At 47.8% G+C, this 26,445-nt stretch overlaps 2 protein-coding genes across 9 annotated transcripts in view; one reads left to right on the plus strand and one right to left on the minus strand.

The window, feature by feature from the left end:
- Positions 1–618: 618 nt before the first annotated feature.
- LOC147655117 (uncharacterized) lies at positions 619–20,312 on the plus strand. 2 transcript variants are annotated; one of them, XM_086872546.1, is made up of 5 exons: positions 1,100–1,168; positions 4,046–4,209; positions 18,126–18,238; positions 19,078–19,171; positions 19,253–20,312. In XM_086872546.1, the coding sequence occupies exons 1-5, from the start codon at positions 1,105–1,107 to the stop codon at positions 19,295–19,297; spliced, it is 480 nt and encodes a 159-aa protein (XP_086728672.1). In that variant the 5' UTR covers positions 1,100–1,104; the 3' UTR covers positions 19,298–20,312. The 2 variants fall into 2 exon arrangements, 1 of the variants encoding a protein (XP_086728672.1); XR_015281643.1 differs by lacking the exons at positions 18,126–18,238; positions 19,078–19,171; positions 19,253–20,312 and adding an exon at positions 4,351–6,264 and having other exon boundaries at positions 619–2,803.
- ARHGEF33 (Rho guanine nucleotide exchange factor 33) overlaps positions 826–26,445 on the minus strand; it is a 33,156-nt gene continuing 7,536 nt past the window's right edge. For 2 of the 7 annotated variants that reach the window (XM_086872125.1, XM_023923292.2), the window contains 15 exons: positions 26,243–26,397; positions 22,886–22,935; positions 17,360–17,524; positions 15,628–15,749; positions 14,643–14,785; positions 13,569–13,628; positions 12,750–12,965; positions 12,012–12,141; positions 11,165–11,297; positions 10,333–10,416; positions 9,504–9,587; positions 8,617–8,765; positions 7,568–7,726; positions 5,130–5,883; positions 826–3,573 (listed from right to left, as the gene is read on the minus strand). In XM_086872125.1, the coding sequence (XP_086728251.1) occupies positions 3,436–3,573; positions 5,130–5,883; positions 7,568–7,726; positions 8,617–8,765; positions 9,504–9,587; positions 10,333–10,416; positions 11,165–11,297; positions 12,012–12,141; positions 12,750–12,965; positions 13,569–13,628; positions 14,643–14,785; positions 15,628–15,749; positions 17,360–17,524; positions 22,886–22,935; positions 26,243–26,264 (2,409 nt within the window). In that variant the 5' untranslated portion in view covers positions 26,265–26,397 and the 3' untranslated portion in view covers positions 826–3,435. Of the gene's footprint in view, positions 3,574–5,129; positions 5,884–7,567; positions 7,754–8,616; positions 8,766–9,503; positions 9,588–10,332; positions 10,417–11,164; positions 11,298–12,011; positions 12,142–12,749; positions 12,966–13,568; positions 13,629–14,642; positions 14,786–15,627; positions 15,750–17,359; positions 17,525–18,430; positions 18,535–22,885; positions 22,936–26,242; positions 26,398–26,445 lie in introns of those variants that run through there. The other 5 variants (XM_086872140.1, XM_023923293.2, XM_023923291.2 and 2 more) reach the window with 5 other exon arrangements.

Here is a 26,445-nt window from a genome sequence, read left to right on the forward strand (position 1 = left end):
AACACAGTAGATTATTGTGCTTCATGGAAGAGATTGTTGAATTGTCATTCCTAAACCCAGACAATGCATAGATGAAGTCTTTGGGAGAGAAACCTGTGGCCTAATACAGGTGTAAAAACAAAAATGCTCTTATTTTGTAAATTCCATTCCTTATTTTCCATTTAAAAAAACAACAAATCACCCTTAAATGCATGTTTCTGTCCACTGAGAGCAAATTTACCTTTAGTGTTCAGTGGAAAATAGTGCATTATGAAGGAAACAAAGAGTAAGGGTTTTTTTTCTTATTTTCTGGACAGCAAGTGTGAAATCTTATACTGGGTGGCTAAGAAGTTGAAAGGGAAAAATAAAATAAAAACCCTTTTGCCAGATGCATGACAATTTATCTGCCAAATGTGCAGAACATCTGTAATATTTTTTAAAATAAGGTAAAGGTAGGTGATCAAGGGCACATGTTACTGGAATTGCTTTGGACAAGTTTGTTGCATCTCTTTCAGAGCAAGCCTTTTTTTGTTTTGACTCTAGGATGGCTGACTTAAACAGGGAGTGTAGCTATGGAGAGGTGTGGTCTAGAAGAATCTAAGGAGATGAAGATCTGTCACAATGAGCTACACCAACAACAGGATCTTGACCAGAAGCCTGGAGAGTGACTCAGCTGAGTTCTGACTAAGAGTCTTAGACTTGTGTAGGGAACAGTCTGCTTGCATGGCTGGACTTGTAGGGATGCAGGACTGTGTAAATAATGCTGCCTCAGGGACCAGAGAAGCACCTGTTTCTTCTTCCAATGGATGCAGCCTTCTGGCTGATTCAGTGCAAGGGGCAACAGCGTTATTTAAAGGCAACGTTTATTTGGCATAGGAAGAAAAATAATCCAGAGCACACACATACACTAAAGATGGATTTGAAGTGGATCCTGCAACAGGTTGTGTATGTGTGGTGCTGAGCATCATTCATTCATATTATTTACATTTGCAGATTCTGAGCAGGTACAAGGACATCTGAAGTGGTAAGTATAGGCTTGGAAGTAAGAACTCACAGAGAATCAGAAAGAAATAACCATCAGTTCTGGCTGTGCCTTAAATCACTAAAATAGAAGCTGAAATCCACATGCATTTTACAAGCAAGGGTCTGCCACTTTGGAAGAATTTCCTCACCCAGGAGATGTTAGCAGGTAGGTTTTTTTTCTTTGTCCTGTTTCTGTCCTGGTATCTGCCTGGCAAATATGAAAAGCAGGTTTGTTTTGTGATGGATAAAAGTGTCATTACATATATGAGACCAGAACCACAAGAATCAGAGCCCTTGACAGCATCAGTGCCTTACAATGGACACTTGTCCATAATGATACAGCTCTGATTCCATGGACAAACAGTTCTGTCTGAGGCTGATTCCTGTGCAGAACAAACAGGCTTTGCTGATGCTTCAGTTACAAGTATCTGGCTCTTCCTATGTAATTTCTATCCTGGCCCTGCAGAGTCTGACTAAAGCTGCCAAGTCCTAGGAACTGTCTGATTCAGTGGCTGGTCAGCATGGAGCAGTCCTGACTGGAAAGGGATGGGACAGGGAATTTGTAATTTTATGAGGATGTGAGGGAAAGGGAAGGAGATGAAAGAGGCTTTTTTTGCCATTAAAAGCCTTACATTAAAAAAAAATCTTCCCAGAGCAGTTTCCAAAAGCTAGGGGAGGAAAGTGTGGTACTTCTTTCTATAAGGAGAAGTGGATATTTGTTTCATTAAAATCCATGGGAGAGGAACCAGCTAGAACATTTTAATCTTTGGGGTTTTGCTTGGTCACGTTCTTGAAATATTGGGAAAACCTTGATTGCAGTAAAGGATGGGTTTTGTCTGTCTGGATAGCCCTTTTCACACATACCCCACTGCCTCCAGCAGAGGAGGAAAAGCAGGTGGTAGATGCAGGTCAGTCAACACTGGAGAGCTCTGGGCCCTGCATCTGCAGCAGGTGTTGGCCACTGCATCCACAGGCACCAGTCTGGGCTCCCCTGCCCTGCTGCCATGGCCAGGAGAGCCGTGCAGCTTGGTGGGTGCTCTTCTCTTGGCCCCAAAATCAGCCACCCTTGTGCTGATGCGGGGAGTCCCAAGCCCCCCATCCCACAGTATTTCCCCCAAGGCATTGCTGTTGGCCCCATGGAGACAGTTCACAACTTTTTAAGGTGAAGCTGTCCTTTAGACAGACCATTGTCTCAGGCTTGTCAAAACAAGGTGATAAAACCACAGTTGCTCTTGAAACTGCCCTCAGAACGTGCCAGCTTCAGGTGACATCGGAGCTCAGCAGTACTGCACTGGTAACAGCACTGTGCCAGTGATGCTCTCGCTGCTGGTGCGTGACATGGGTACCGCAGCAGAGCTTCTCTCAGTCTTCTGCAGAGGTCAGTTCCTGAGGGTTTGTCATGTCCAGGTGTGAGGAGGGTGGCCTGTGTGCAGCCTCGCTGATCTTGCACAAGAAGGAGAGCTATGACTCTGAACATGGTGCACCATCAACTTTCCTGCCCTAGTGCCTCAGTTTTTAGCTGGAGGAACCTTTCCAAAGCTGCATGTGATGGGGCTCATGAAGGTGTCAGGCCAGAGAGATAGCAAAGTGTGTTCCAGGTGTGTTACAGACCGGGAGCCAGGACACTTTGGCACTACCAGCATTGATCCACACTGGGGATAAGGTGGAGAAGAGTCTGTCTCTTGTGGCAGGCCCTGGGCCCAGCCTTCATCACCTGCCTGGAGACACGGGCGATTCTGAGAGCAGAAGCAGTGATTCCTACAGCAGAAAACAATTCAGGAAAACTGCATTCACATAAAAGGTGAAATGGGATTTTGGCGAGTGATGGAAGTCCAAAAGAAAGGATGTTGCTGATTAGGCAGTGCAATGCTCAGGTGCTTCAGCTGATGCTTCTTAGACCCTCTCAAACCACCTGGGTAATGCGAGCTGGCCTCCTGGAATACATCTTTGATGGTGGTTTTTTTTTGGAAAGTAGAAGAAAGAAGGGAATTTTAGACTTCTGGCCAGGATGCCAGGGCTGCAAAGGTAACCTTTCTGTTGTGGGTGAGCCCAAATAAGACCTGCCTTGAAGAAGAAGCAAAGATGCATGGCAAATCAAGCAGTTTTGGGGGATGAGGGGGAGGAGAAGATACTAGGGGTTGGCCAAAGCTTTCCAAATCTGAGGGAAGTTCAGTCAGGTAGGGATGAAAGCTAGCAAGTTCCTGTGCTTATTGGACCTGCTGGTTGAGCTCCACCGCATCCCAAAGCCTGGCCCTGCCCTGTGCTAGGAAGAGCAGGATGCATTTATAAGGCAGTTGTGAGAGTCTCCTCTCCCCCACCCTCCACCCTCTGTGTTAGTCAGGGAATCCTGGGGCCTTGCTGTCTGTCTCCACCCTCGGGGACCTGGGGAAGCACTGCTGTGCTTTGGCTGTGGCCTGCCTTTCTTGGGGCTGCTTATTTCTTTTTGAAGAGCTTGCGGAAGGAGCTCCGGAACCCCCCCTTGGGCTCGTGCCGCGGGTTGTGGTCGCTGAAGGATGTTTGCTCATTGTCATCCTTCTGGCAGAACCTGGTGTTGTCTTCTGCATGGAGCTCCTAAAAGGGAAAAGACAATTTAACCAGCATTTGCAACCTCACATTCTTGTTCCCTTCTCTACTTCTGTGCTAGGAGGGACCTGGTGGGTCAGGAGGTGCTGACAAGGCTGGGAAACAACACTGGTACCTCTGCAGAGAGCTTGTTGCTGGCTCTAAGACTGAGGCAGTGACAGAGGAGTAGAAGGTTAAGCACTGTTAGAGGGAACTGGAGCCTTTCTTGCTAAGCTTTTTGTTTAGGGGAAGCTCACTAGCTTCTTTTGCCAGTGAGGGAGCAAGCCAGCTTGGGCAGTTGGAAGAACTTCCCACCCTCTCCTTTCTCCCTTAGGGCAGGGAGGCATCAGGCTTTGGAGCTGTGGTAAAGTCTCTTCTGCTGGCTCTGCTGCTGCATGGTTTTATATCTGTGGGGCAAAAGGTTCATTAGCACACACACCTTGTGGTAAATGTGCTACTAAAAGATCTGTCCCTCTTTCAGGAGAGTGCCAAGCTCCTCTCAACAAGACTCTGGACAAGACCCTTTTCTCCAATTCTGCCCACCACTGCCATGGTGATTTCCTTTGCACTGTGGGGGAGAACATGTCCTGCAGTTGTAGACAAGCTCCACATCTGCACCCTGCTGTGGGCCATAGTTCTGTGCAGGTAAGTGCCAAAGAACTCATAGGCCTCTTTCTCTGGGGTGGCTGTGTCCTCACGGCTCTTCTCCCTCTACTTCATCTCCCCTGTTCAACCCTCTACCACCTCCTTCACTCATTAGGCTTTTTTTTTCCTTTTCTTTTGAAGTTTTCTTGCTGCCTTTTCAGTCAGGCTGTTGGAACCTACCTCCCATCATCATCTGCATCTACAGCCTCCTATCTAAGCACCTCAGAGCACCCTTGGCTGTGACAGCCCAAAGCTGACTCTGAACAGCCACTGCAAACTACAGAAACATTGCTCCTGCAGGACCTGGTGTCCCTGAAGGGTTACCATGCTGTTTGCCATGTCCCACCTGAGGGACACAGTTGCTGGACTCTGACTGCTCTCACACAGACTTTGGCATGGGTCTGCACAATCCAGGCAACAAATACAGGTGAAACAAAACCTATGGACCAGATCCCTGCTGGTGTAAATGGGCCGAGCTTGGCCAAGTCATGCTGGTTTACACCGGCATGACTTACCCAGCACTCCTCACAGCAGGTGGAAAGGCACCTGTTTAAACTGGGTGCCAACCACAGCACTAATTTTGAACAGCTTTGTGTAAACTTTGTGACCTGCTCAGAACATTCACCTGGGGAGGAAGCTCAGTGACAGGTGGAGACACACAAGAGGCTACCTTGTCTCAAGGGTGTTCTAGCTCAGCCAGCTGTGCACCTCAACCCCGTGCTTGTCCCTGGGGAAGATGTGTGTGAAAACGAGCTGTCTTGTCCCTCCCTTGGGCATGTACATGCAGTTGAGGACTTGGAATGTGCTGAAAGCTGTTTTGATGTGTTCTACTCTAACTGTATCTCAGATCTTTCTCCTGCTGCTGCTGCACCACCATGTGCCTTTTTTTTTTTTTCCTCCTCCTATTTAAGCCTCCTTACTTCCAAAAAGCTCGGTTTTTCACCCGCTCCTCTCTGTGGGGGGAAGTAGCTCCTTTGGGAGCTTCGAGAAGAGGCTGAGATCATGTGAGGTTGAACATTCCTGTCCTGCTTCTGCTGCAGACGGCTCCCGCTGCTGCTCCGCGTGCTGTAGAGTCTGGTGCTCACGCCCTCCGCGCTCCGCGGCAGCTCCTTCAGGGACCTGCTCAGCTGCTTCCCTTTGCTGTGGAACATCTCACGCTTGTAGGTGCTGCTGCTCACGGGAGTGCAGCTCTTAGGCAGTGGCTGCAAGGCATGGTCTGTCCTCTCCGGTTCTGAGGTGAAGTTCACAGGCCTAAGGAAGCAAATATCCAAGCTGGACTCGGAAGAGGCCGGGGAGCAGTTCTCAAAGAGAGCGAGGTTTTGGAAGGTGTCGTCTTCATAGGGGCCTGGCATGGTGAAAACCTCCCCAGGGTAGTCAAACTCTTCATAGCTTGGTGCAAAGTTCCTGGCATCCTGCAGCAGTTCCACAGAGGTTCTGATGGCTCTCTCGGTGTTCCCCACCGCATCAGCCGGTGGCGCTTCGTATTCCATTTCAGGGATGGATTGTAAGGGGGCTGTCAAGGCCTTAAGTTCCTGCTCTGTCAGCTGAGAGGAGGCAAGGATGTTCTCTGGCCTCTCGTGTTTTCTGCTTTCCATCTCCCAGTCAGGGGGCTTTACAGCCTGGATGTTCTCCATCACGGCTGGCTGGGGTTTCTTCATCTGCGGCATCAAATGCCTTAAAAATAAAAAACAAAACAAAACAAAAAAACAGACGGAAGTGGAATACTAAAGGATGACAGAGACACATGACAAATCCCCTCCACCCCTTCACTTCCCCAGCCCTATTGTGTTGATTTTATGGCCAAAAGATTCTCTCCTGTCTTGGAGAACAATAACAGAGGTGTCTCTTACAGAAACTGTCTGGCTGGTTAGGAGGACCAAACTTGGAGAGACAGAGCTGCTTCTCCAGTAACTTTGGCTGACCTTTGTACTCTGCAGCATGAAGTGAATAGAAACTGAGATGAGAAGCCAACTGCTCCATCTCTCTCTCCTGTTCATCTGCATTTTGGATTTTAACTTTCCTTCTCTCACTGTAATGTAGCTGTGCCTCACTTTCCTATGGTCTGGTTGTCTTTTCAGGTGGACTGGGTTTCTCTCTTGGGTAAGGTGACTCTGTCCCCAAAATGTGTCAGGAGTACTTGGAGGGCTCCTGCCCTCCTTGTGTTCCAGTTGAGTCTTTAGTTCAGGATGCATGTGGAGGTGGTGCCAGCTGAGGCTACCAAGGTGGAGGGCTGGAGCAAGCTGTCTGTGGGAGGGAGATTGGCTTGGGCAGTCTGGGGAGGAGGAGGCTAAGGACTGATCTACAACATTGCTAACAGAGGGGGACTGGGAATGATGCAGCCAAACTCTTGTTAGTATCAAATGAGTTAAGAAAGCACGATAGCCACAAATCACTGGCATAAGAATAAAGGTAAGTCTAGCATGCTTCTCTGATCATCATCTCATTTGGCACCTGTCAGGCTGGAAATGGCCAAAGGGGAACCATGTGAGGAGTGGCTGAGGGCACTTGGTCTGTTCAGCCTGGAGGAGACTGAGGGGAGATCTCAATGCAGTTACAGCTTCCTCATGAGGGACAGCAGAGGGGCAGGCACTGATGTCTTCTCCCTGGTGACCAGTGACAGGACCAGAGGGAATGGCCTGAAATTGTGTCAGGGGAGGTTTAGGTTGGATATCAGGAAAAGGTTTTAAACCTAGGGGGTGGTTGTGCAGTGGTTGGAACAGGCTCCCCAGGGCAGTGGTCACAGAACCAAGCCTGACAGAGTTGAAGAAGCATTTTAACAACAATCTCAGGCACTTGGTGTGACTCTTGAGGATGGTTCTGTGTGGGGCCAGGAGTTGGACTCCATGATTCTTGTAATTTCCAACTCAGAATATTTTGTGATTCTGTGAAGATTTCCAGGTGCTACCAGTAGCCCTGTCTTGACTTAGTCTTGTGTCTTTTTGAACCCACTTTTTACTTGTATCTTGTGATAGTGAATCACATAATTCCATTATGTGCTGTATGGAAAAGTATTTATTTCCCTGCTCTGAGACCTTGGTCCTGTTTCCCAGCTCTAGTAATGTTGACAGTGAATAATGCAGGGTGTTGCTGTGCACACCACTGTCAGGCCTAAACAAATTCATGTCCTCCCTGATGTACTGCCTTAGCAGGCAGCCCTGGGTAGAGCTCTGGAACATTCCCTGCTTGTAAACCACACGGTGGGGGATAGCAGGATGGAGCCAGCCCTTCATCTCTCTATCCAAATAGAGGGAGTGCTTTTGGCAATGACAGCCTGTAGCTGCCTGGTGTCCCTGGCATGGTGTGGGTGAGGAGAGTTTTCAGCCTACTCTAAAGCTGCCCATGAGGACAACAGGCTTACGGGGTGGTTGTGCCAGAGGAAGGTGCTGCTGGGAATGACTGTATGGCCTCTTCAGTATGGATCCCACTGTCCCGCATTGATGCTGCACTGGGTGTTGGAGAAACCTCCTGGCTTGTACACTGGGAGGTGAGACCTTTGTACAGCTTCACCAGGGATGACCTGAGGGAGGAGAAATCCATCGTCGGGCTAAGAAATAAGGCAGGGAATGAGCACGAGCGTGTAGAATCACAGAAAACAGGACTGGGAGGGACCTTAATATTCCCATTCACTTCTGCCCACCCCAAGGAAGAGCCTGTTCCACCTAGTCTGCTCCAGCCAGCAGGGCATCCTGCTTTCTGTGGTGTTCTCAACACCTCTCCTGATAGCAGTCCCTCCCCAGCAATCTGCTCCAGCCCTTTACCACCCTCCATACTTGGAAGCTTCCCTTGAAATTTCATCTTGTCCTAATCCTCAGGTAAATCATCACAAGGAGCAAAGGCAACCAGATTCTGATTCTAGTAAAAAGCCTTGATTTCAAGGAATTGTTCTGAACTGCAACTTGAAAATCTACATTCAGGGTAATTTCTGTCATAGTTAATCTCAAACAGGTTATGGGAGGCTTTTGTTTCTCCCACCTCCTCCCCCAGTAAAATATCACCATTCTTTTGGAGTCTCAGCCCATAAGGGAAACAGTCTTCACCCTCACCATGGCCTGAAGCTGCCAGACCTAAATCCCTCTGTGTTTTCCCACTGGGGAGTGACTTTGCCACCAGCTTAACAAATCAAATGATCCCATGAAACATGTGGCTGCTGTGTTTAGAAGGATTTAGAAGTGATTTTTCTTTTGCTGTCAGAGTTAGGCAGAAGGGCCCACCCTAAATCTGACTTCAGTTTGGAGGGCAAATGCCAATAGTTGTTCTTCTCCAGCATTCAGGTGCAAAGGGCTTTGTTTTATTTCAACAGAGCAATGTGCCTGTTAATCTTGCCTGGACCTAAACTCCCTGTTTGCCAGGCTATCCCCACCCCTCCCTTCCCCAGTGACAGAGAGAATGAGCTGATGTTCTGCTTACTTCTTCAGCTTTTTCCTCTTCTGTATCAGCAAGTCTTCATTGCATTGGAAGAGGAGGCTGTAGTGTGAGATGAAAACCCGGAGGCGCTGCACACACACCAGCAGCAGGTAATAGTCGGGGTGCTCTTGCTCCGTGAACTTCAGGACATTCTGAGGCACAGAGGAGAGCAGGCTGTTTGGAGGCTGTCCTGAGCCTTTCTGGGGAGAAGGCACTATTGGAACCATGGATTAGGACTCTGGAGTGCTCAAGGCACTGCCCTGGGGGAGCTTTTCTAGGCACCGTGAGTTTCTGAGGGACTTGGATGGGGCCTGCCTCCCATAGTCCAGTGCAAATGCACAAGGGGCCACTGTAAATGTAATCATTGGATGTATGGGTGATGCACTAGTTGAGTTTAGCTTTGGGTGAATAAACCAATGTTCTGAGTTTCTAGGGCTTGCTTTCTGTGTATTTGCCTTGTCTGAAATGTTTCAGTACAGTTCAGATAAGCCCTCTGTGAACCAGAACTCTTTATCAGCCATCCCTCTGTAGGGCAGATTGTTGGGCCCTAGGAGCCCTCTCAGATGTGTCCCATCTCTGGCCTCTTGTTTTCCCAGAGCAGCAGACAGCAGAGCCTTTGGCTTCCCAGGGGACAAAAGCTGTGTTTCTGTCAGGTCACCTGGAGAAATTGGCAAATATAAACAAGCCTCATGTGAAAAAGACGCAACTTAAGATATTGCTAGCTGGCTTTCCCTTTCAATGTTTGTTTTGGTTTTTTGGTTTTTTCTTCAAAGAGCCCTCTGGGTTTTGTCAGGACCCTGTACCTGTAGAGGCCCAAATACCAGCTCTGAGTTAAGTGTCACCTAATGTGATAAGAGTTCAACAACACAGTTTCTATCCTGGGGCCCTACCTGCAGATGAATAAGGTATTCAGGGATTCGCTGGACTATGTGAAAGAACAGAATGTAGAGATCAGACTTGATTTCTTCTTCTACCTGCAACAGAGAAAGAGACTTAAGAGTCTTTTCCACCCATAAAACATGTCTGCTTCCAGATGGTTCTGTGGTTTAATGAATAGTTATGCTGTAAGGAGTTACAACAGTTCACAGGGGCATTTAGGTTGGGGATTATCTACTAGGGACACTCAGCCTAATTAAGTAGGGGGAGGCAGGTTGAAAGTGCACTAGTTAAGTTTCCCAGAAGAAACCCCCAGAAGACACTGTTGTTCAGAATGAAGTTCTTAGTTTAGGCTCAAATTAATTGAACAAAATGATATGACTTCTAAATTAAAATACCTTGGAAGCAAGCAAATGTGATTCAGTTATTGCACTTTAGACTACTTTTTTTATTTAACTTTCCAAGTTTAAACCAAGAATCCAGGACCAAATAGCTGAAGCTGAAAGTGAAGACTCCTTTCTCTATAAAGGTCTTGATCCCTCTGTTTGGATGAGTCCTCCATTTTTCAGGAGACAGTTCCTGGAAAAAGTCATGTGTGTAGACAAGCTTTTGGGAGGTTTAATCTGAGATAGTGTTTCATGGCACAGCAGAAAAGCAGCTTTGGTTTCAGACAGTGAGGAAGGTGTTAAAGCTGCCTTTTGTAGGTGCCGGTCAGCCACGGCAACCTCCAGGAAACAGAACAAGTGGATTGGCAGGAGAGTCCTGTCATGGGTAGGCATAACAGGAAGAGATCCAGGCTTGCATGTTGCCATGAGGTGTCTGGGAGGCAGGCAGGAAGCTTACCTCCTTCAGGATCACCACATGGATCAGAGAGATGCATTCTGGCAGGTCCCTCAGGTAAGCAACGTAGTAGTCCAGAAAATTATTCTTACAAAAGAGAGAGAGAAAAGAACAAACAAACTCAACAGAGATTTTTGGTCACAGAGCCAGCCAAACTGTTGATTCCCCACCATCACTGTTGGAAGGTCATCAGTGCAGCAGAGCTGCTGTTTTACTCCTTCAGGGCTTGGAACTTCTCAGGAAAGTCTGTTAAATAAAATGTGTTCAGCTGTTGAGCACAGTGTGTAAAGTTATACTGCAGGTGGGGAGGGGTAGAGAGGCTGGGCAGTAAGAAGCTCTTCTTATCTAAGACTCTTAAAATTTATAAACTATCATGTGAGTTTTTACACATCCTTGCTGCTCACCAGGGCAACAGAGGTGGGTGCAACAAATCATGTGGGCCTCTGCCTGCCCACCTGCTTGTCAGAACTCTGAGCAAGGTGTATTGGGGCAGGAGAGCATCAGAAGCACTCACTTTTCACACCCTCACTGGAAATACAGCCATTCAAGCTGTCAAGGCACACATGTGGCTCCTGCAAGCAGGTCTGGGTCTCATGTAGTTTATGGAGCTGTGCTATGAGGCTGCTTGCCCACAGGTGGGTCTGGCATGTGGGATCCCTGAACAACAGAGGGGCTGCCATGCCCCAGGACTGTGCTCCAAGGGGGCTTGCTGAAAGGTCTTACTCTTCAGGCCACAGCTGCACAGCCCTTCTGCTGCAAGGTGTCTCTGCCCACCTGTGCCTCAACAAAACATCATGAATCATGGCAGAAGATTCTAGAGAGGTCTTTAACATACCTCATCATTTGTCAGCTTCAGGAAAATGTCTCCTAGGATTCCTTGTCGTGGCCAGCTCAGGACTCGTTCCTGGAGAGCATGCAGTAAATCCACGTGCTGCTGCACCAGGAACCGCAAAGAGTTGGGGAAAAAGCTGATGGGAGACCAAATCAGACTGGTTACACAGAGCAAAACCTCATCTCTAGTGAGTCCTGCTGGAGTGGGCATTCCTGAGTGGTCAGCACAGCCTTGCAAATGTATTATTGACTACATCTATTATTGCTATCATTGTGCAGGTGTTATTAACTCTTGTGGTTGGAATCCTGGCTGCATCGGAGGGCCCTGTTTTGCCTGCTGTGCACATGCAAGTTCCCTCACCAGCTGGCTATTAATAAAGTGTTTGGAAAGCTCCTTAGGCTTTCCTTGCAATGCATTGAGTAGCTGATCAGAATTAGCAGCACTAAAAAGCCCCAGGCAATGCTGCTGTGGCTGATGATGCAGGACCATGGTCCTGAGCCATCCCCCTGAGAGCCTGGAGGAGAGATCCCCAGCTTTCCGTGTTGTCCCATTTGTCAGGCCCTTTCATGAGACAGCCCACTGATGCAGAGCTGGTCAAAATGTGCTACTGCCTTTCTGCCACTTCACATTGATTTCACCCAGAATCAGAATGAAGATGGTGGACAAGATGCAAAGGACAGGCAGGAACATCTTAAATGACTGCAAAACTCCCCCAGTACCTCCAGTTTTCAACTACAAGTGTTCAAAGATCTCTGTGTGGATGTAAGAAAAGTGTGTGAGGGGATATTGCAAAAGTAATATTGACTGAAGAAAACTCCCCCAAACACAGAGAGCATATTATTTCAAATACCTTCTCTCTTTGGTGCTTCTTTTCACATCTGGCCCTTGCAGTGTGGCCTTGATCTTCAGGATTAGGGAAAGGTTGATGACGTACTTCCTTTCTGACTCCAGCAGCTCCAAGGCGATGTTCTGCCTTTTGGCTTCCAGAAGATAATGGTTAAATTTAAAAATGAGAAAATACTGACCTCAAGGACAGCTGCATGTTAGACTGGTGAAGTGATCATGAAAGGAGAAATTTGTTTAAAAGTGGTATCTTTTTGTCTTCTTTCCCCAAAGTGAAAAACTCCACCCTGATGCTACAGCATGCCCCAGACGTGACCAGAGCCCCAGTTTGCTAAGAAAGCTCCAAAGCAGATGTGTTTCCCCCCATGAATACCAAATTTTTCTAAGAATAACAAAACAAGCATGCAAAAGCAAAACAATTCATATCAGGGTTTCCCATCCTGAAGAACCCCTGCAGAATGAGAAGTTGTGTTTTTCACCCACTTAATCAACTACACTGCTGCAATCCCACCAGTACTCTGAACCTGACAGGTCTTGGAAAGGAGAAGGGCTGTCCTGAGTGCAAAGTGGTTCTGTCAGTCACACAGCCCAACAAATACAAAGGCCAGAGGTCTTGGAGTGTGAGGCCCTGAGAGATTCCCCCCAGCAGCAGAAACTGGCTTGTGTGTCTCCCTCCATGGATGCTGATCACCAGCCAGCTCACAGCAGCTTTGAGCCTTTCTAGCCAGAGTTTTCTACTCCTTACCAGCCAGAGAGGGTTCACATATTATGTTGTCTGCTGAGCTGTATCTGCTTTGGCCCATGTCTTTCCCTCTCTCTGGCTGCTCTTTGGAAATGTATTCATCTCCCCAGTCCTTGGTGTCCTTGGGCTGCTTCCATACTGTTGATGGCAGATGCATTTTCGACTGCCCCTCTGTTGCCAGGGAAGGCTTGAGGCTGTCATCTGTGTCTATGGCTGCTCCTGCAATGAGAAACTGGTCTATGGACTCTGACATCTCAGCATCTCTCTGACAGGTTTTGCTGCAGCAGAGAGCTAGGCTGTGTTTCCATCCATTTGAAGCACTGGAAGGTGAATTTGGAGCATTCTTTGTGTTTCACAAGGGCTGTAGCCTTGTAGAGTTAATTTACAAAGGAAGTGAAGTTGGTGAGCTCTTCAGCAGAACAAGGTTTGCACTCTTCCAGCATTTATTTTCAAGCCAAATAAGATCCAAAATTAGACAAATGTTAGAGAAGAAAAACACCATCTCTTCCCAAGTGGGAAAAGTGGTGCTCTCACTATTTGTCACATCAGGAAGCTTCAATTCTTCCTTTCTGCAAAAGCACTTAGAATCCATGAAAGCTACAGCAGAAAGGTTTTCTCTGCCAAATCCTTGGCACTGACCATCAGAGACACTTCAGGGACATAGGTTTGCCCTCATATCTCAACTGCATAGGAAAATGGAGGTACATGGCAGAGTGAAAGACATCCCTGTGAAATGCCTGAAAGCATTTCTTTAGTGCAGTAAGGCAAGCACTCTAATTGAATCACTGTCCTGCTGTCCTCTGATGTTTGATATTTTCTTACCTGGGCCTGCTATGACTTTCACACCTCCTTCTCCCATGGGCATGATCCTGGTGTCAGACACTGTTGAAGAACAAAGGGAACTTCAGCAACAGAGGGCAACTGTAGAGCTTGATTCTTCCTGCCAGGCCCTGTCAGTAGGGTTAAATCCTCTAGTCTTTCACAGTTTTGCTATGAAAACACCCCTTTTGGACTCTCCAGTCCAGGGAGGATCCTTACTGCTGTGCTCTTGTCACAGTCTGCGTTTCAGTAGCACTTGCAGGCAGATGATGTGAGGTCCCTGCTGTGCTCAGTGCTGTGTGACTGCAGAGGAATGTGAGCAGTCTTGGCTTCTCCTGGCATGTAGGTGCATGTTGGATAGAAGATACCCCACACAGGGCAAAGAGGATGGAGACCTGACACAGAGACAGGGCTGCCATTTTGAGTGGAAAGGAGCGTATTGAAGAGCAGAGGGATGAGACTGGAAAGAAAGGAGCAATGGGAGAAGTGGATGAGAAAGGTGGCTGTGCAAGAGGGATGTGAGGGAGAGGGCTAACACACCACCTCAGGGTGTAGGGCAGAGGAGGGCCACGACTGTGAGCAAAACAGATAAAAAACAGCACATCTGGTTTTCAGATGGTTTTCATCTAATCTTTGCCCTGTTGACATTTTAACTCAGTATGTTTTTATTATCTTCCTATCTGAACAGAAAGAGAATGATAGCCCAGTTTAGACCCCCAAACTTAATTATAGAATGAAAGGTTCTGGTCCATCACCTTTTCTCTGATTCCAACTTCCAAGTGTCTGACAGTGTTTTTCCCTTCAAGGTGTGATCCTCCTTCCTGTGCCCTCCTCCCTCACGCAGAAACAAAACCAGGATTTTTACCAACAGTCCCTATTTGGTTCTGTATCTCTGCTACTGACACTACAGGAATGAAGATCCAGCTTGCATCCCTCTCCTTGGAGGAGGCAAGAAATGGCTGTTGAGATAGCATTCCCAAAGCAAATACTTCCTGAACCCTGGTTACCCCAGTGATCTTTTTCTGATTTTTTATTTTCCCTGAGGAAGGCACTGCATTTGCCTGTTCTCTTTCCTACCTTTTTCATAAGTCACATTGTGTAAAAGACTCGTAAAATCTTCATTAATCAGCACAGGTTCTGGAAGGTTGATGGATCGAAATGGGCTGCCCTGGAGAGGTGTTGGCACTGTCTGTGACCCGTGGTCATCCTTCTGTGCTCTTCTGCAAACACAAAGAACGAGGTGGTTGGAAAGTCTGAATGCTACAGGTGAAGCTCCTACATTACTTTTGTGGCCAACACTGTCAGAAATAGGACAACTCTAGCAGACACCAGGAAAGGAGCTGGCTTTGATGGAATTGGAAGTTCATGAACAATGTTCTGGAAATAACTTCCACTGGCTATAGGAGAAGGTTATTTCAGATCTATTCTTTTGCAGAGCATATTTAATCTAATTAAATAGCTTAATTAGCTGAGGGGCTAGCCTAGATTTGCAGTGTTTGCATCAAGGCAGCTGTATAGACTCATGATCAAAACTCTGTTTTCAGAAGGAGGCTAATTAGGACCAAACTGGACAACCATCTACTTCATCACAGCGTTAGTGTGGCCCAGCAGTGTGCAAACATTCTCTGACTCTGCTAAGAGGAGAGAAAGCTGGTGGCAGGAAAGCAGAGCATGACTGCACCATCAGGAGCCCACTGAGTCCTGCAAGCTTGAAAAGGGAAATTGCAGCGCTGTTGTCTGAATGGTGGAGGCTTCTGACTTTCAACAGCCCCAGCATGTCTTTAGTGGGTCTCTGTTTTGCCAGGCCCTGGTTCCCCAGGGAGCTGCTGTGGGCTGTTTTGCTGTTGGAATCCCAGTGAGGTGTTAGCAGTTTTCTTCTGTCTTTCCTCTGTGGGGTGTGTGTCTAAAAGCCTGGGGTGAACTGAAGCATTTCCGATCATAAACAGGGTTGATACACATGTCCAGCCAGGAAAAAAATTAAGAAATGATGCTATACAGAAAGGAACAAAATGGACACCACTGCTAATTAGCATTTTCAGCACCCTGGGCTTTGGGCCCTTACTTAGCTTTCATTTTCCGTGATTCCCGCCGCTTCTCTTGCTGCAGCTGCTCAATTTTCTGTTGCATTTCCTCCTGCTTGGCACTGATTTCTTCAATCATTGACTTTGCATCGCTGAGCTCCTCCTGAGAAACAGGCAAAAGCACAGCATTCCCAGGGTGCCCATCAGCCTTAGGTGGCACAGCTCTGAATGCTGGCTGGTGTGCACAAAAGGTGCTTCAGGGTGCTGTGGGGAGGGAGTGGTTCTGTGATTTGAGGCTCTTCCTTTGCAAGTCCAGGATGTGTCACACATGCCATGAACAACGTGGCACAATGTGGTGATCCTTAATTCTACAGGCAGCTTGCCCAAGCCAGTGTGGTGCCACATGATCGAGGCACTGGTGGGAGATGAGACTCAGGGCTTCACCCACCGCCAGTCAAAAGCACTGGGGCTCCTGCCCTTAATGGCATTTGGAGGTGGACCTTAGGGAGCACATTTCCCTCTGCAGTTTTCCAGCATGTGTATTCACATGTTGCACTTGGTTCAGATCCCAGTGTGAGCACTCACATGTATAAACTTTTTCCAGTCAGGCCATGGATCTGCCCTTTTAGCCTGGTTTCCTAAGGAAATGAGGCCCTCCATATCCTCCCTGTCCATCCTCCCTCAAGCCATTTCAGCCAAGCCTTTCTCAGATGTAGATCTCTGCTGCATGAAGTTCCTGCAGGTTTCATGAATGTGAGCAGCAGGATAGAGGAGAAATACTCAACAGTTTCATGCAAACCAAAGGATTTTCCCCAGGCAAGGAGGTGGCTTCACTGGGAGCCCAGTGTTTGAATAGCCACCATGTGCCCATGAGGCAGAGGGTCAGCAGCCTTTTGCCCTTCTGTTGCTTGCATAATCATTTGTATCTGCATTTTAAATCCCCTTTTCCCCTATGACAATGTCCTAGATAACCCTGAGTCCGGTTGCTCTGAGATCTCTCCCATATGTCCTTGCCCTTTTTGTTGTCTCCCTTGCTCGTCTGGCACCAAGAGCTCCTTTTGCTTGGTGCCATCTGTCTCCCTGTCACAGGGTTAGTAATGGGCTTTTTCAGTAAGCAGCCCTCTTTAACTTCACAAGGTATTATTGACTCAGCAAAACCCCATGGGGAAAATTTGCATTAAGAACAATAAAAGAGTTCCTCTGCCTGCCTCGTCATCCAGTTTCTGCATGGAGACGCTGGCTGGTCTAAAGTCTACATCAAGCCTTCTTGCTAGGCTGTCTCTCCAGCCTTTTGTCTTTATCCTCTTGGGCCAGATCAAACCAGGCAACACTTCCTCCCAGCAGTGTGGAAATGTGACTTCAAAAGGCTTTAGGGTTTTGTGTTAATTTGCTGCTCCCCAGTGGCTTTGGTTCTCGCAGGAAATGCAGGAGGCCTGACCCAGGGAGAGGTGTGGGACAGTGGCCCAGCAGTAGCCTATGAACAGGCCATAAACCCATGGCATGTGCAGCCCACAGCAGGGGCTGCTTGTGCCCAGGTAACCCTCAGCACTGCCTCATGGCCAGTCAAGCAGGCTAAATAGGCCAGAGTATGGGTTACTTTTGAGTTGGAGCAGTCAGGGGAGACACAAAACAAAAGGAAGTACCCCAGGTGTACCCGTAACAATTGCCAGCTCCTTTTCTTTGCAAACAGGAAGTGTTGATGGAAGCAGGGGAATGTTTGCCTCACAAGCTCACGTGGAATGTATGCAGTTTCCCCACAGGTCACACTCCTACCTTGAATGTGTTGAGGGAATTCTTCATCTCAGCCACCTTCTCTTCCATGGCACAGCGGCAGCTCTTGACCTTCTCTTCCAGGGCATACTCTCCATGCTGGATCCGTGACAGCTCCTGCATTGCTTCTGTGAAACCCGCCTTCAGCTCAGAGGCTAATGCCTGCAACTACAGCAACCACAAGGGTTCAGTCCCTCCTCCCAAGCTCAGGTGTTTGTGTCCCCGAGGGTCACAAAGGCTGGGTGTAACCCATCCTGTAAGGTGCTGTCCTCTTTCTCCTCCTCCTTTCATGGCTGGGAAACATGGGGAGAGGTTTGGCCCCTGCTGCAGCCTCAGTACAGAGTAGGAGGTGTTTGTCTTGGGCAATCAATGTGCCCCTTTCTTAGACTTTTTTAAAAAACTTCTTTGAGTTTTTCCAGGCTCCCTGGCAGTTTGCAGCCTGTCAGCCTGTAGTAGGAGAGGACAGCCTGAAACGTGCCGAGAAAGTTTGCAATAACAGCAGCCAGACTATTAATCTCCAAAGCATCTGAGCAATCAAGAACGTGTCTGGTTTTGAGCAAGTCCTCCTCCCACACGTGCTCGTGGGCCTGGTACTCTCCCCACACAGATCTAACCCCTCGCTCTCCAAGGGCTGTGGAGAAGTTCTGTCCTTTGCCACAGGCCCTTTCCATGGAAGGAGGCAGCTCTAACTTGTGCTGGGGAGGGAACAGGAGGTTTTCCCCTGGCATACAGTGACGCTGTGCCCACTCTCTCTATTTTCTGTCCCTAGAGGCCCTGGTGCTGCTGGAAGAGCTCACCACCTAAGCTGGAGGCAGCCAGTGATAGCTGGGTGAAGCAGGAGATGGACTGGGGCAAGCCAGGCTGGCACAGCATGCAGACAAGGCAGGTGTGGAGGTGGGCAGTGAGGGGGGATCAGCGCTGGCAGAGGGCTAAGCAGGGAATACCCTCTTGGGAGCAGCTCGGGCTGGTGACCCTGGACTCTGCCCCCACTGCTGTGAGCGAGGCGCTCGTCCTGCCTGCACAAAGCCCACAGCGAGGTCGCGGCCCAAGGCGCTTCGGCACAGAGGTTTTTACCTTTACAACAGAAATTCGGCCTAACATCTGGTTATAAACTGAGTCCAAAACGGGAGCACTGGTGGTAAGCGGAGAGCCACCCCGGGAACTCAGGCGCTTGAGTCCTGCAAATGGAGCAGAGATGGCTTCCGATACCTCGGGGCAATGGCATGCACCAGCCTCCTCTGGTCAAGACTGGCAGTGTCTTTACAGAGGATGTCTGCCTGCCATCCCCACTCCTACCCCAGCGCTCACCCCGCAGCCCCCACTCTGATCTGGCTGGACACACATTTCCAGAGTGCCTGGGTAGGAGGGGCAGGACTGACAGGAACCACAGGTACTGGGACAGTGCAGAGGGGAGCAGGAGGCTGCGGACATATTCCTTCATCAGGATGACAACTCTGAGTCCCCAAGCCAGCTGGAGTTCCAGACTCCTTGGCTCAGCCCTTTCCCCCAACCCTCCTGGCAGTGTCACCCTGTGACCTGTGAATGTAGCCTGAAGGGTTAGAGGGGTGTTTAGGGCAGACAGTGACCACACTGCTTCTGATATCTCAGCCCAGATGGTCATGGCATCATCAGACATCCTAACATATGTGCTTGGAGAAGGGGGAGGGACGGCTATAAAGTACTGTGACTGTAAATGTTAATATTCCCATCCCTGCTCACAGGTGCTTGACACACTTCCTCCCTGAGCTGACAAGGCCAAGGCACAGTCTGTCTGCCAGCCTGCATCAGGGCTGGGCATCACACACTGCCCTCCAGGTGAAAAGGGTTGATTTGCCAGATCTGTCCCTTCCAACTGGAATATGCTATTCCATTCTAACCTATGCTTATCCCTTTTAGAGATCTTCTTCAGGATGGAGATATCACAGCCTCCACTATCCATAGCAGTGGAGCAGTCCTGGAGCTGGCCCTGGAGATAACATAGTCTGGGGAGAATAAGCCAAAAATGAAATGTTTCTGCCCACAAGCTTGGCCATCTCCTCCTCAGATACTTCCAGAAAGGGGATAAACTACACAGATCCTTTGAATGGTATAGGGATGGGAATCATTGCTGATCTTGTGGTTTCAGAGTAAGAAACTGCAAGGCAGCAAAAATGGACCACTGCAGAGACTTTGGTGTCCATGTGCACTGAACCACTCTGTGAAAGCAGAGGTCAGCCAACAAAAGGAAAGATTTGGATTAGAGCTGGACAAAATATCCTCTGCATCTAAGAGCAGACAGTGACCTGTTATTTTGGGATTTGCTCTTGGCCAATCTCTGCTTTTGTGGTGACAGTGCTAGCTTAGTTTCTTTGTGTGTCCATCTCAGTGCTCCAGAGCCCAGCCTGAGTCTGTCCTGCCCCATATATCCTTCCTCAGCCCCATGCAGATTGCAGTGGCTGTTTCAGACACTGAAATGCATCCTTGTGTTGCTGCTTGAGGGATGAATGCAGCCAGAAACAGCAACCAGCCACAGAGCACAAGAAGTGCTGAAACCCTGAGCAGGTCAGGATAGCATAGAGAGGAAATACATTCTTGTTGCATTGGATGCAGGGTTGACCCAAAATCAAGTGAAGTGGCACAGGAACAGCATGTTATCTTTAAACTCTTGCCAAGCATGGTGTAGCTATGGATTTTAGTTTGAGCTCATTTCTAAAAGCAAGCTGTAGAAAATCATCCTTTAAATCCCATAAGCTGTTAAAACAGGTGGAAGCCACTGAAGTATCAAGCCCTGCCCATGTCTTGGCCAAGTGACAGGGCTCTGTCTCCACAGGAATGGCCTTATGCCTACAGGACCAGAGAGATACTTCATAGGTTTGTGACCCTCTGCAAAGTCAAGTCAACTCTGTGTTTCTAAAGTTTCTAAGTGCAACACATACCAATAAAAGACAGATTTTGTAATACAGCAAGAGTTAAACTGTAATGTGTTGCCCCATCTCACTTATTCGTGGGTGTAAAGATGTAATTTAACACTTGCAGAATTTAGGAAACAATAACTTAAATTAAACTAATGCCTAGAGGATGAATGAATCTGCACAGTCACAGGGAGTCCTTCAAACCTGTCCAAGAACTGCTCAAAAAAAGCATTTAGGCATCTAAATAATTTATTACCAGGTACAGATTTCAGCACCCATCTGCCTTTGGAGCATGGCCCTCAAATCTGACAAAGCAAAGCAGTGAGGCATCCAGTGCCATGTGTCTGTAGTAGCTTATGTCTTTCTTGGGCCCCATGACTCCTATTTCACCTGCTGCCCCGATGTTTTTCAGCTCTGTGTGGAATCATGCTGTTCACAAAGGCTGCACAGGGCTGATGCTGCTTCCTGGACCCGAGGCAGCAAACCTCCAGTCTCCTCCCTCTCTTGGTGGGTGCCAGCAATTTGAGACATTTGTAAAAGATAACAACTGTCCTTGCAGCTTAAAGCTTTGTTTGGGCTTTGAGGCAGCCCAGGGAAGATGATTGTGGATGGCAGATGAGGATGGTTTATGGAAGGAGTGGGATGGAAAGACGGCAGCAGAGCCTTGGTGAGCTGGGTCACTGTCCCACTAAAAGCATGAGAAGGAGACCTTGCTTCTCTGAGCAGCTGTGTTCCCACAGGTTTCCCCCAGCACTGGCCAGGCTGTCCAGGGCTCTGTCTCCAAAGGGTTGGCCATTTTCACCTTCACACCTTCGCAGCTGCCTAAGTCCTTACACTAGAACAGGACCTGCTGTCTGGGACCTTGAGCTGAAGCCTGTCAAAACCAGTAGAAAACAGGCTCATGATAAAGAAAAACTGCACAAAACAATTCTGCCATTATTAATATATCCTTGATAAGAGCAAAACCTTCTGTGGCCATGAAGGAGTAGTGTCTGTAGTGTTTCCCCCAACTTATCTACTGTCCATCACTTTGCACCTCTTTTGGGGCTGGTCTGAAGAAGTAAATAGATATTGTGTCTCTCAAAAGAGGGACACTACTTGAAATCAATCTGGCACAAAGTCCAGCGTTTGACACAGACCCTGGATCTGATTTTTCTGAGTTGCATGCTGCATGTTTTTACCAGGAAACAACTAATTTTTAGAACAGCTAGTAACTCTTGTGCTTAAGGGCAGCACTTCTACAGCCAAGCATTAGGAAGGCTTGCAGTGCCTCACAGCAGGAAAGCAGCAGAGCTGCAGTGATTTACAGTGGTAAAGAAGCCGGTCCTAGGAGTATACAAGACATATATATTCCTAGGCAAGGATATACATTCCTAGGTAGGAATACAGTCAGAGCAGCAGAGTACAGAAGAGAACAATGAAGGTATTAAAGGGGGCTGCAGGTACTCATCAGCCCTTGTTCCACGTTGGTGCAGTCCTTTTCAGTAACTGCATTGTCCACAGGGCCTTTGCTGAAGCAGAAGGGAAGAGCCAGCTGGTGACTGACATTTAAGGATTCATTAAGGTACCCATGTGTCAGCTGTAAAGCAGCATGTGTGCATGGTGTTTCCAGCACACAGTCCCACATGCATGTTGGATCCACTGGGCTGGGCCCTTGGAGCTGTCTGGATGGGAAAAGAGGATGAGATGACAGAAGTGCTGGGTAGTTCATGGAAAGCAGTGCCTTCTGCACTTGCCATGGTGCACTTGCAAGCAATTACAGGCATTAGTGTTGCAATGGTGACAAGGGAGGTCTCAAATAATCTGGATTTCCACTTCAGGGGTATGTTTCCTCTCTCAGATTATGGTTCCATACTGAACCAGACCAGGGATTGAAGTGCTTAAAACTCTGTCATATTTCCTGCAGACTGGAAATGCGTAGGAAACATCACTGTGGAAAGGCTGAAACTGCATCTTACAGGATGGATACTCCCTGGGCTGTGGTAATAGACAGCCTTACAGCATCTGTGGTCCAATAGCAGCAAAAATGTTAGCCCAAAGACAGGGCACAGAGCTCAGGAGGAACTGATCACCAGGGTTTCCAAGCTTCTGGCTGGGAAGCCAGACAAAGACATGCAGAAAGACTCAACACTCTGGCTGCTCTGGATTATCAGGCAAGAGCCCCCCATGGTTTGAGGAGCTGTGAGGGTGCCAGGACAACCCAAAGCCCCACAGAAGACTTGGGTCCCTACTGCATAAGACACCGCTGGCCCATGTCAGTCAACAGATCCTGGCTCCTGGGACAGTTCATCAGGTTTGCTGAAAGTTCATCAAAGCTCAGTCAGGAAATCTCCCCCCAGCCCAGTGAATTGACATTCTCTAATTGGTGTTAATGATGTCAGTTGCTTAATTAGCAGTGCTCACAAATCACCTTTCTAAATACAACTGGTTGTGAGCAGAGAAATTTTACTGAAAGGTCTTTTAAGATGAGGCACAAGATGTGTGATATTTATTCATGCAGTGTGCACATTTTGGTTGCCATGTTCCTTGTAAATGCCTACATTTTTCCTTCAACTTAATTTAGATTTCTAACTACTGCTTATATATTAGTAACTCTTTAAACTCTTGGAGTTATTTAGGGCATTTTGCTCATCTTTACCTGGGAAATCTGTGTTGCAGGGGTACTCACAGGCACACTTTCAGTCCCTCCTGTGGGAATAAAGAACTTCAGTCAATTAAAATGACTTATAATGGCTCCTATAAATAACTGGAACAGAGGGTTTGAAGTCCCTCTTGAGGAACTAAACCCGCCACAGGAACAAATCAGTTTTAAAGGACTCAAGTCTCGCTTTAGGAGGTCTGAACACCATATAGTTTGTAAAATAAACTGCAATTATAAAATAGAAATGACTCACCTAAATTCAGATGTTAAATTCTCCTTATTTGCTGTCCTGTGTCTGGCTAGAGTTGCTCCATGCAAGGAAGTGAGAAAGCTTCTATGTTCAATTAGGACTAAATTGGTCCCTGTGAAGTTTATTTCTGTGTACCAGTCTTAGGTAAAGAAGTTTCTTTTTGACCCAAAGCATTAGTGATCTGTTTCTCTACTGTAACAGTCCATTTTATCCTCTACTATATCTGTACATATTTCTATTACCTCTACAAAAGGCAAAATACCTTATCTGTATATTTTAAGTTATATTTTGTCACAATGCAGCCCAAGCAGTAAGCATGCCCTTTCTAACCTCCCAAAATCACACTTTTTCATTGGTTTTGTCATTCCTGGGAATTTGTGGTATGGTGATCCCACTTGATCTTGGACAACTTAACACTGCTGAAACAGACTTAGCTGATGGACAAGATTATATCTATTTTGCAGAAGTATTTTGGACACTGCAGAGACATTATCTCTAGGCATTATCCTAGAATAATGGAATCATTTGAGTTGGAAGGGACCTTTTTAAGGTCATGTAGTTCAACTGTCTTGTGCAGAAACCTTCAGCTGTCCAACAGAAATGACAGAAATCACCGCTGGTTGTGCTGCCGTTGCACTTTGAGGCAGTTGCAGTCCAATGGCCCTTGTGTTATTCCCACCATCAGGCTCCCTGGCTGGATCTCACTCCCAGAAAACACCATGCTACTCTGTTCCTCATCTGGATTGCCTCCCCTTGGGAATGCTACTTCACGAGATGGGTTTTCTCTTGCCTCCAAGGATCAGCCTCACTCATCTGTGCTGTTAAGTTACAGACACAACCAGTAACCCTGTGCCCAACTCCAGGGGAAGCCAAGCTCCTTCTTTCTGTGCTGGCTGCAGATGCTTGGTGCTTTTCCAACCTGGGCCTTTAAGAGCACAGAAATCCAGCCCTGCAGAGGCTGGAAATGCATGCAGGGAGGACTCTGCACAGTCAGCCAGTGGAAAGCTGAAGCCTGGAAGTCAGAGCTATACAAGGCATAGCCACATTCTGATATCTTTACCCCTGAGGGGGAATGTGGGTTACCAGCAAGGACACCTATGAAATGGCCCTGTTCTGGTCTCTAGGATTTGTCCTGATTCAAAGGAATTTGAGCAAATTCCCCAACGGCTTTCAGAAGGGAGAGGCAGAGAGGCTGTGTGCTCCTCTCTGCTCATGTGCCACTTCCTGCCTGCACTAATGGCTCTCTCAGCTGTGGGGTTGAGTAGCTGGGTCAGACACTGACCCCCTGGGGAATATCCTCCCATGCCTCCTAGGGAAAACAAGAAGCAGCAGGCTGACTGAGAGAAATAACTAGATAAACTGCCGGCTGTTTGGGGTCAGAACTCATCACCCTGCACCAAGTCCCACATTTCAACTTTTAAATTACAGGTGGTTTCCATCTTCAGCTTTGGCTTTTCTGGTTCTTTTTTTCCAGTTTTTTTTGTTTGTTTCTTTGTTTTCCAGTGTCTGCAACCACATGAATCAGGAACCAATCTTTGACCTGAAGCTTTCTCATGATGCCTGGAACTGAGGCTGTGTATAGTGACTCTCCTGAAGCATGGAAACTGGGGCCCGTGCCAGTTCTGTTGGGCTCTTGCTGTGGCATAGTAAGGACTGACCCAAAGAGAGCAAGAGCTCCTGAATTAATAGTACAACACAAACAAGGTGCTGGGAGGACAAGGGGATGCTGTTTTCACAACATGGGTGGGTGTATTGAATGCTGAGCTCTGTGAAGGACTGGAGGAGTCAGGTAGAAGCATAGCACAGCAAGGAAGAGCCTCCTCAAATTTTCTTTGGGCATCTTTCAATCTGATACATAACACAGAGGGCCTGACCCATGTCCTGCAGAAATCTGTAGGGATCTTTCATGTGGATTTGATTGTGGATCAGTCTTTAATGTCCTTGGATATACTAAAAGAACTGCTCCTGAGCAAGACCAGAAGTGGGGAGGGGATCACTGCTGCTGTGACTTTACCTCCTGCCTTTGCCATGAGCCCTCTCTAAATGTACCCAGTAAAAACCCAGATCATTTCTATAATGTCACTGCAAAGAGCTGGAGCAGGGGAGGCCCCTCACAGTCTCACTGTGGGAAACAAGGGACTTTGTGGTTATCTCCCAATTTCTGCGGTGAACATCTGCAGCCCATGAGGGCATACCAATTAATTGGAAAAAATCCCTGAGTTAATTTCCTTTTCAGCCTGCTGTAGTATAAGGGCCTAGGTACACAGACCTAATTTCATAAAATTAGAATAATCATAATAATAGAGAAATTAACTTTTCTGTTAATTATGCCATGAATACTGGCACCACCAAGCACCTTTCAAAGGGAAAGAGGTGGCCCAGTCTCTCTCCTGAGCTGACATCTGTGGACACTCCTAGAGCTGCTCCCCCTGCTCATAGTTCCAAGAGCTCCTCACCATATGGACACAGTGCCTCTGAGGTGGCAAGGCAAAGCACAATGGGTTCGAGGTGGAAAGCAAGTACCACATTCCTCTGAAAGAAGTCAGTAACCACTAAAACCCTGAATTTGAGCTTTGCAGACATTTTAGAATGCAGCCAACCTTAGCAAGAACTGATTGCATGCAAGCAATGTGGCCTGGATACATCTTGGTGCTTGCAAGATTGGGATTGGTGCAGATATCTGGGTTGTGGCACTGATACGAACAAGAGCCCCTTGTTACAAAGCACATGGGGGAAGGAAGCAGATCATCATCACAGCACCCTCATGTAAAATACAGCTTTGGACAGTCAGAAGTCTTTCTACATCCTAAAGCAGAAGTGAGGCACGAGGCAAGAAAAGGAATGACTTCCCACACTGGACATTACATATGCCATAGGACTATTTTCCAGAGAGGAGAGGGAGCTGATTCTAAAATAGGAGATAAAAACATCAACCCCCAGGTATTTCTAAGAAACTGAAAGTACTGAACATTTGCCCACAGCTGCCATGGCTGAGAGGTGCTCTCAGGAGCCTGGCTGGTGGCCAGCAGACAGGTCCTGTGAGAGCACATTTCTCTCTTGCTGTCTTTCCTACTAGCAAGAAGTGAAATAAGAGGATGCTTTACCTTCGTGTTTGTTTGTGTCCATGGCTGCTATGGGGTGTGCGTCCTCGCAGGGACTCCTGTCCTCACTCTGGAGGGCTCTGGCTGGTCACTGGGAACATCCCATGGCTTAGAGCTGCCCACATGTGAGCCCTGGGGTGGGTCAGCTGATCTGAACCCTGAGTGCAGAAAGATGCAGAAAGGGTTTAATTGAGCAGAGCTGCTCA

Source organism: Cyanistes caeruleus, chromosome 2 (genome assembly GCF_971803275.1).
Source record: "Cyanistes caeruleus chromosome 2, bCyaCae1.hap1.1, whole genome shotgun sequence".
NCBI classification, from domain to species: Eukaryota; Metazoa; Chordata; class Aves; order Passeriformes; family Paridae; genus Cyanistes; species Cyanistes caeruleus.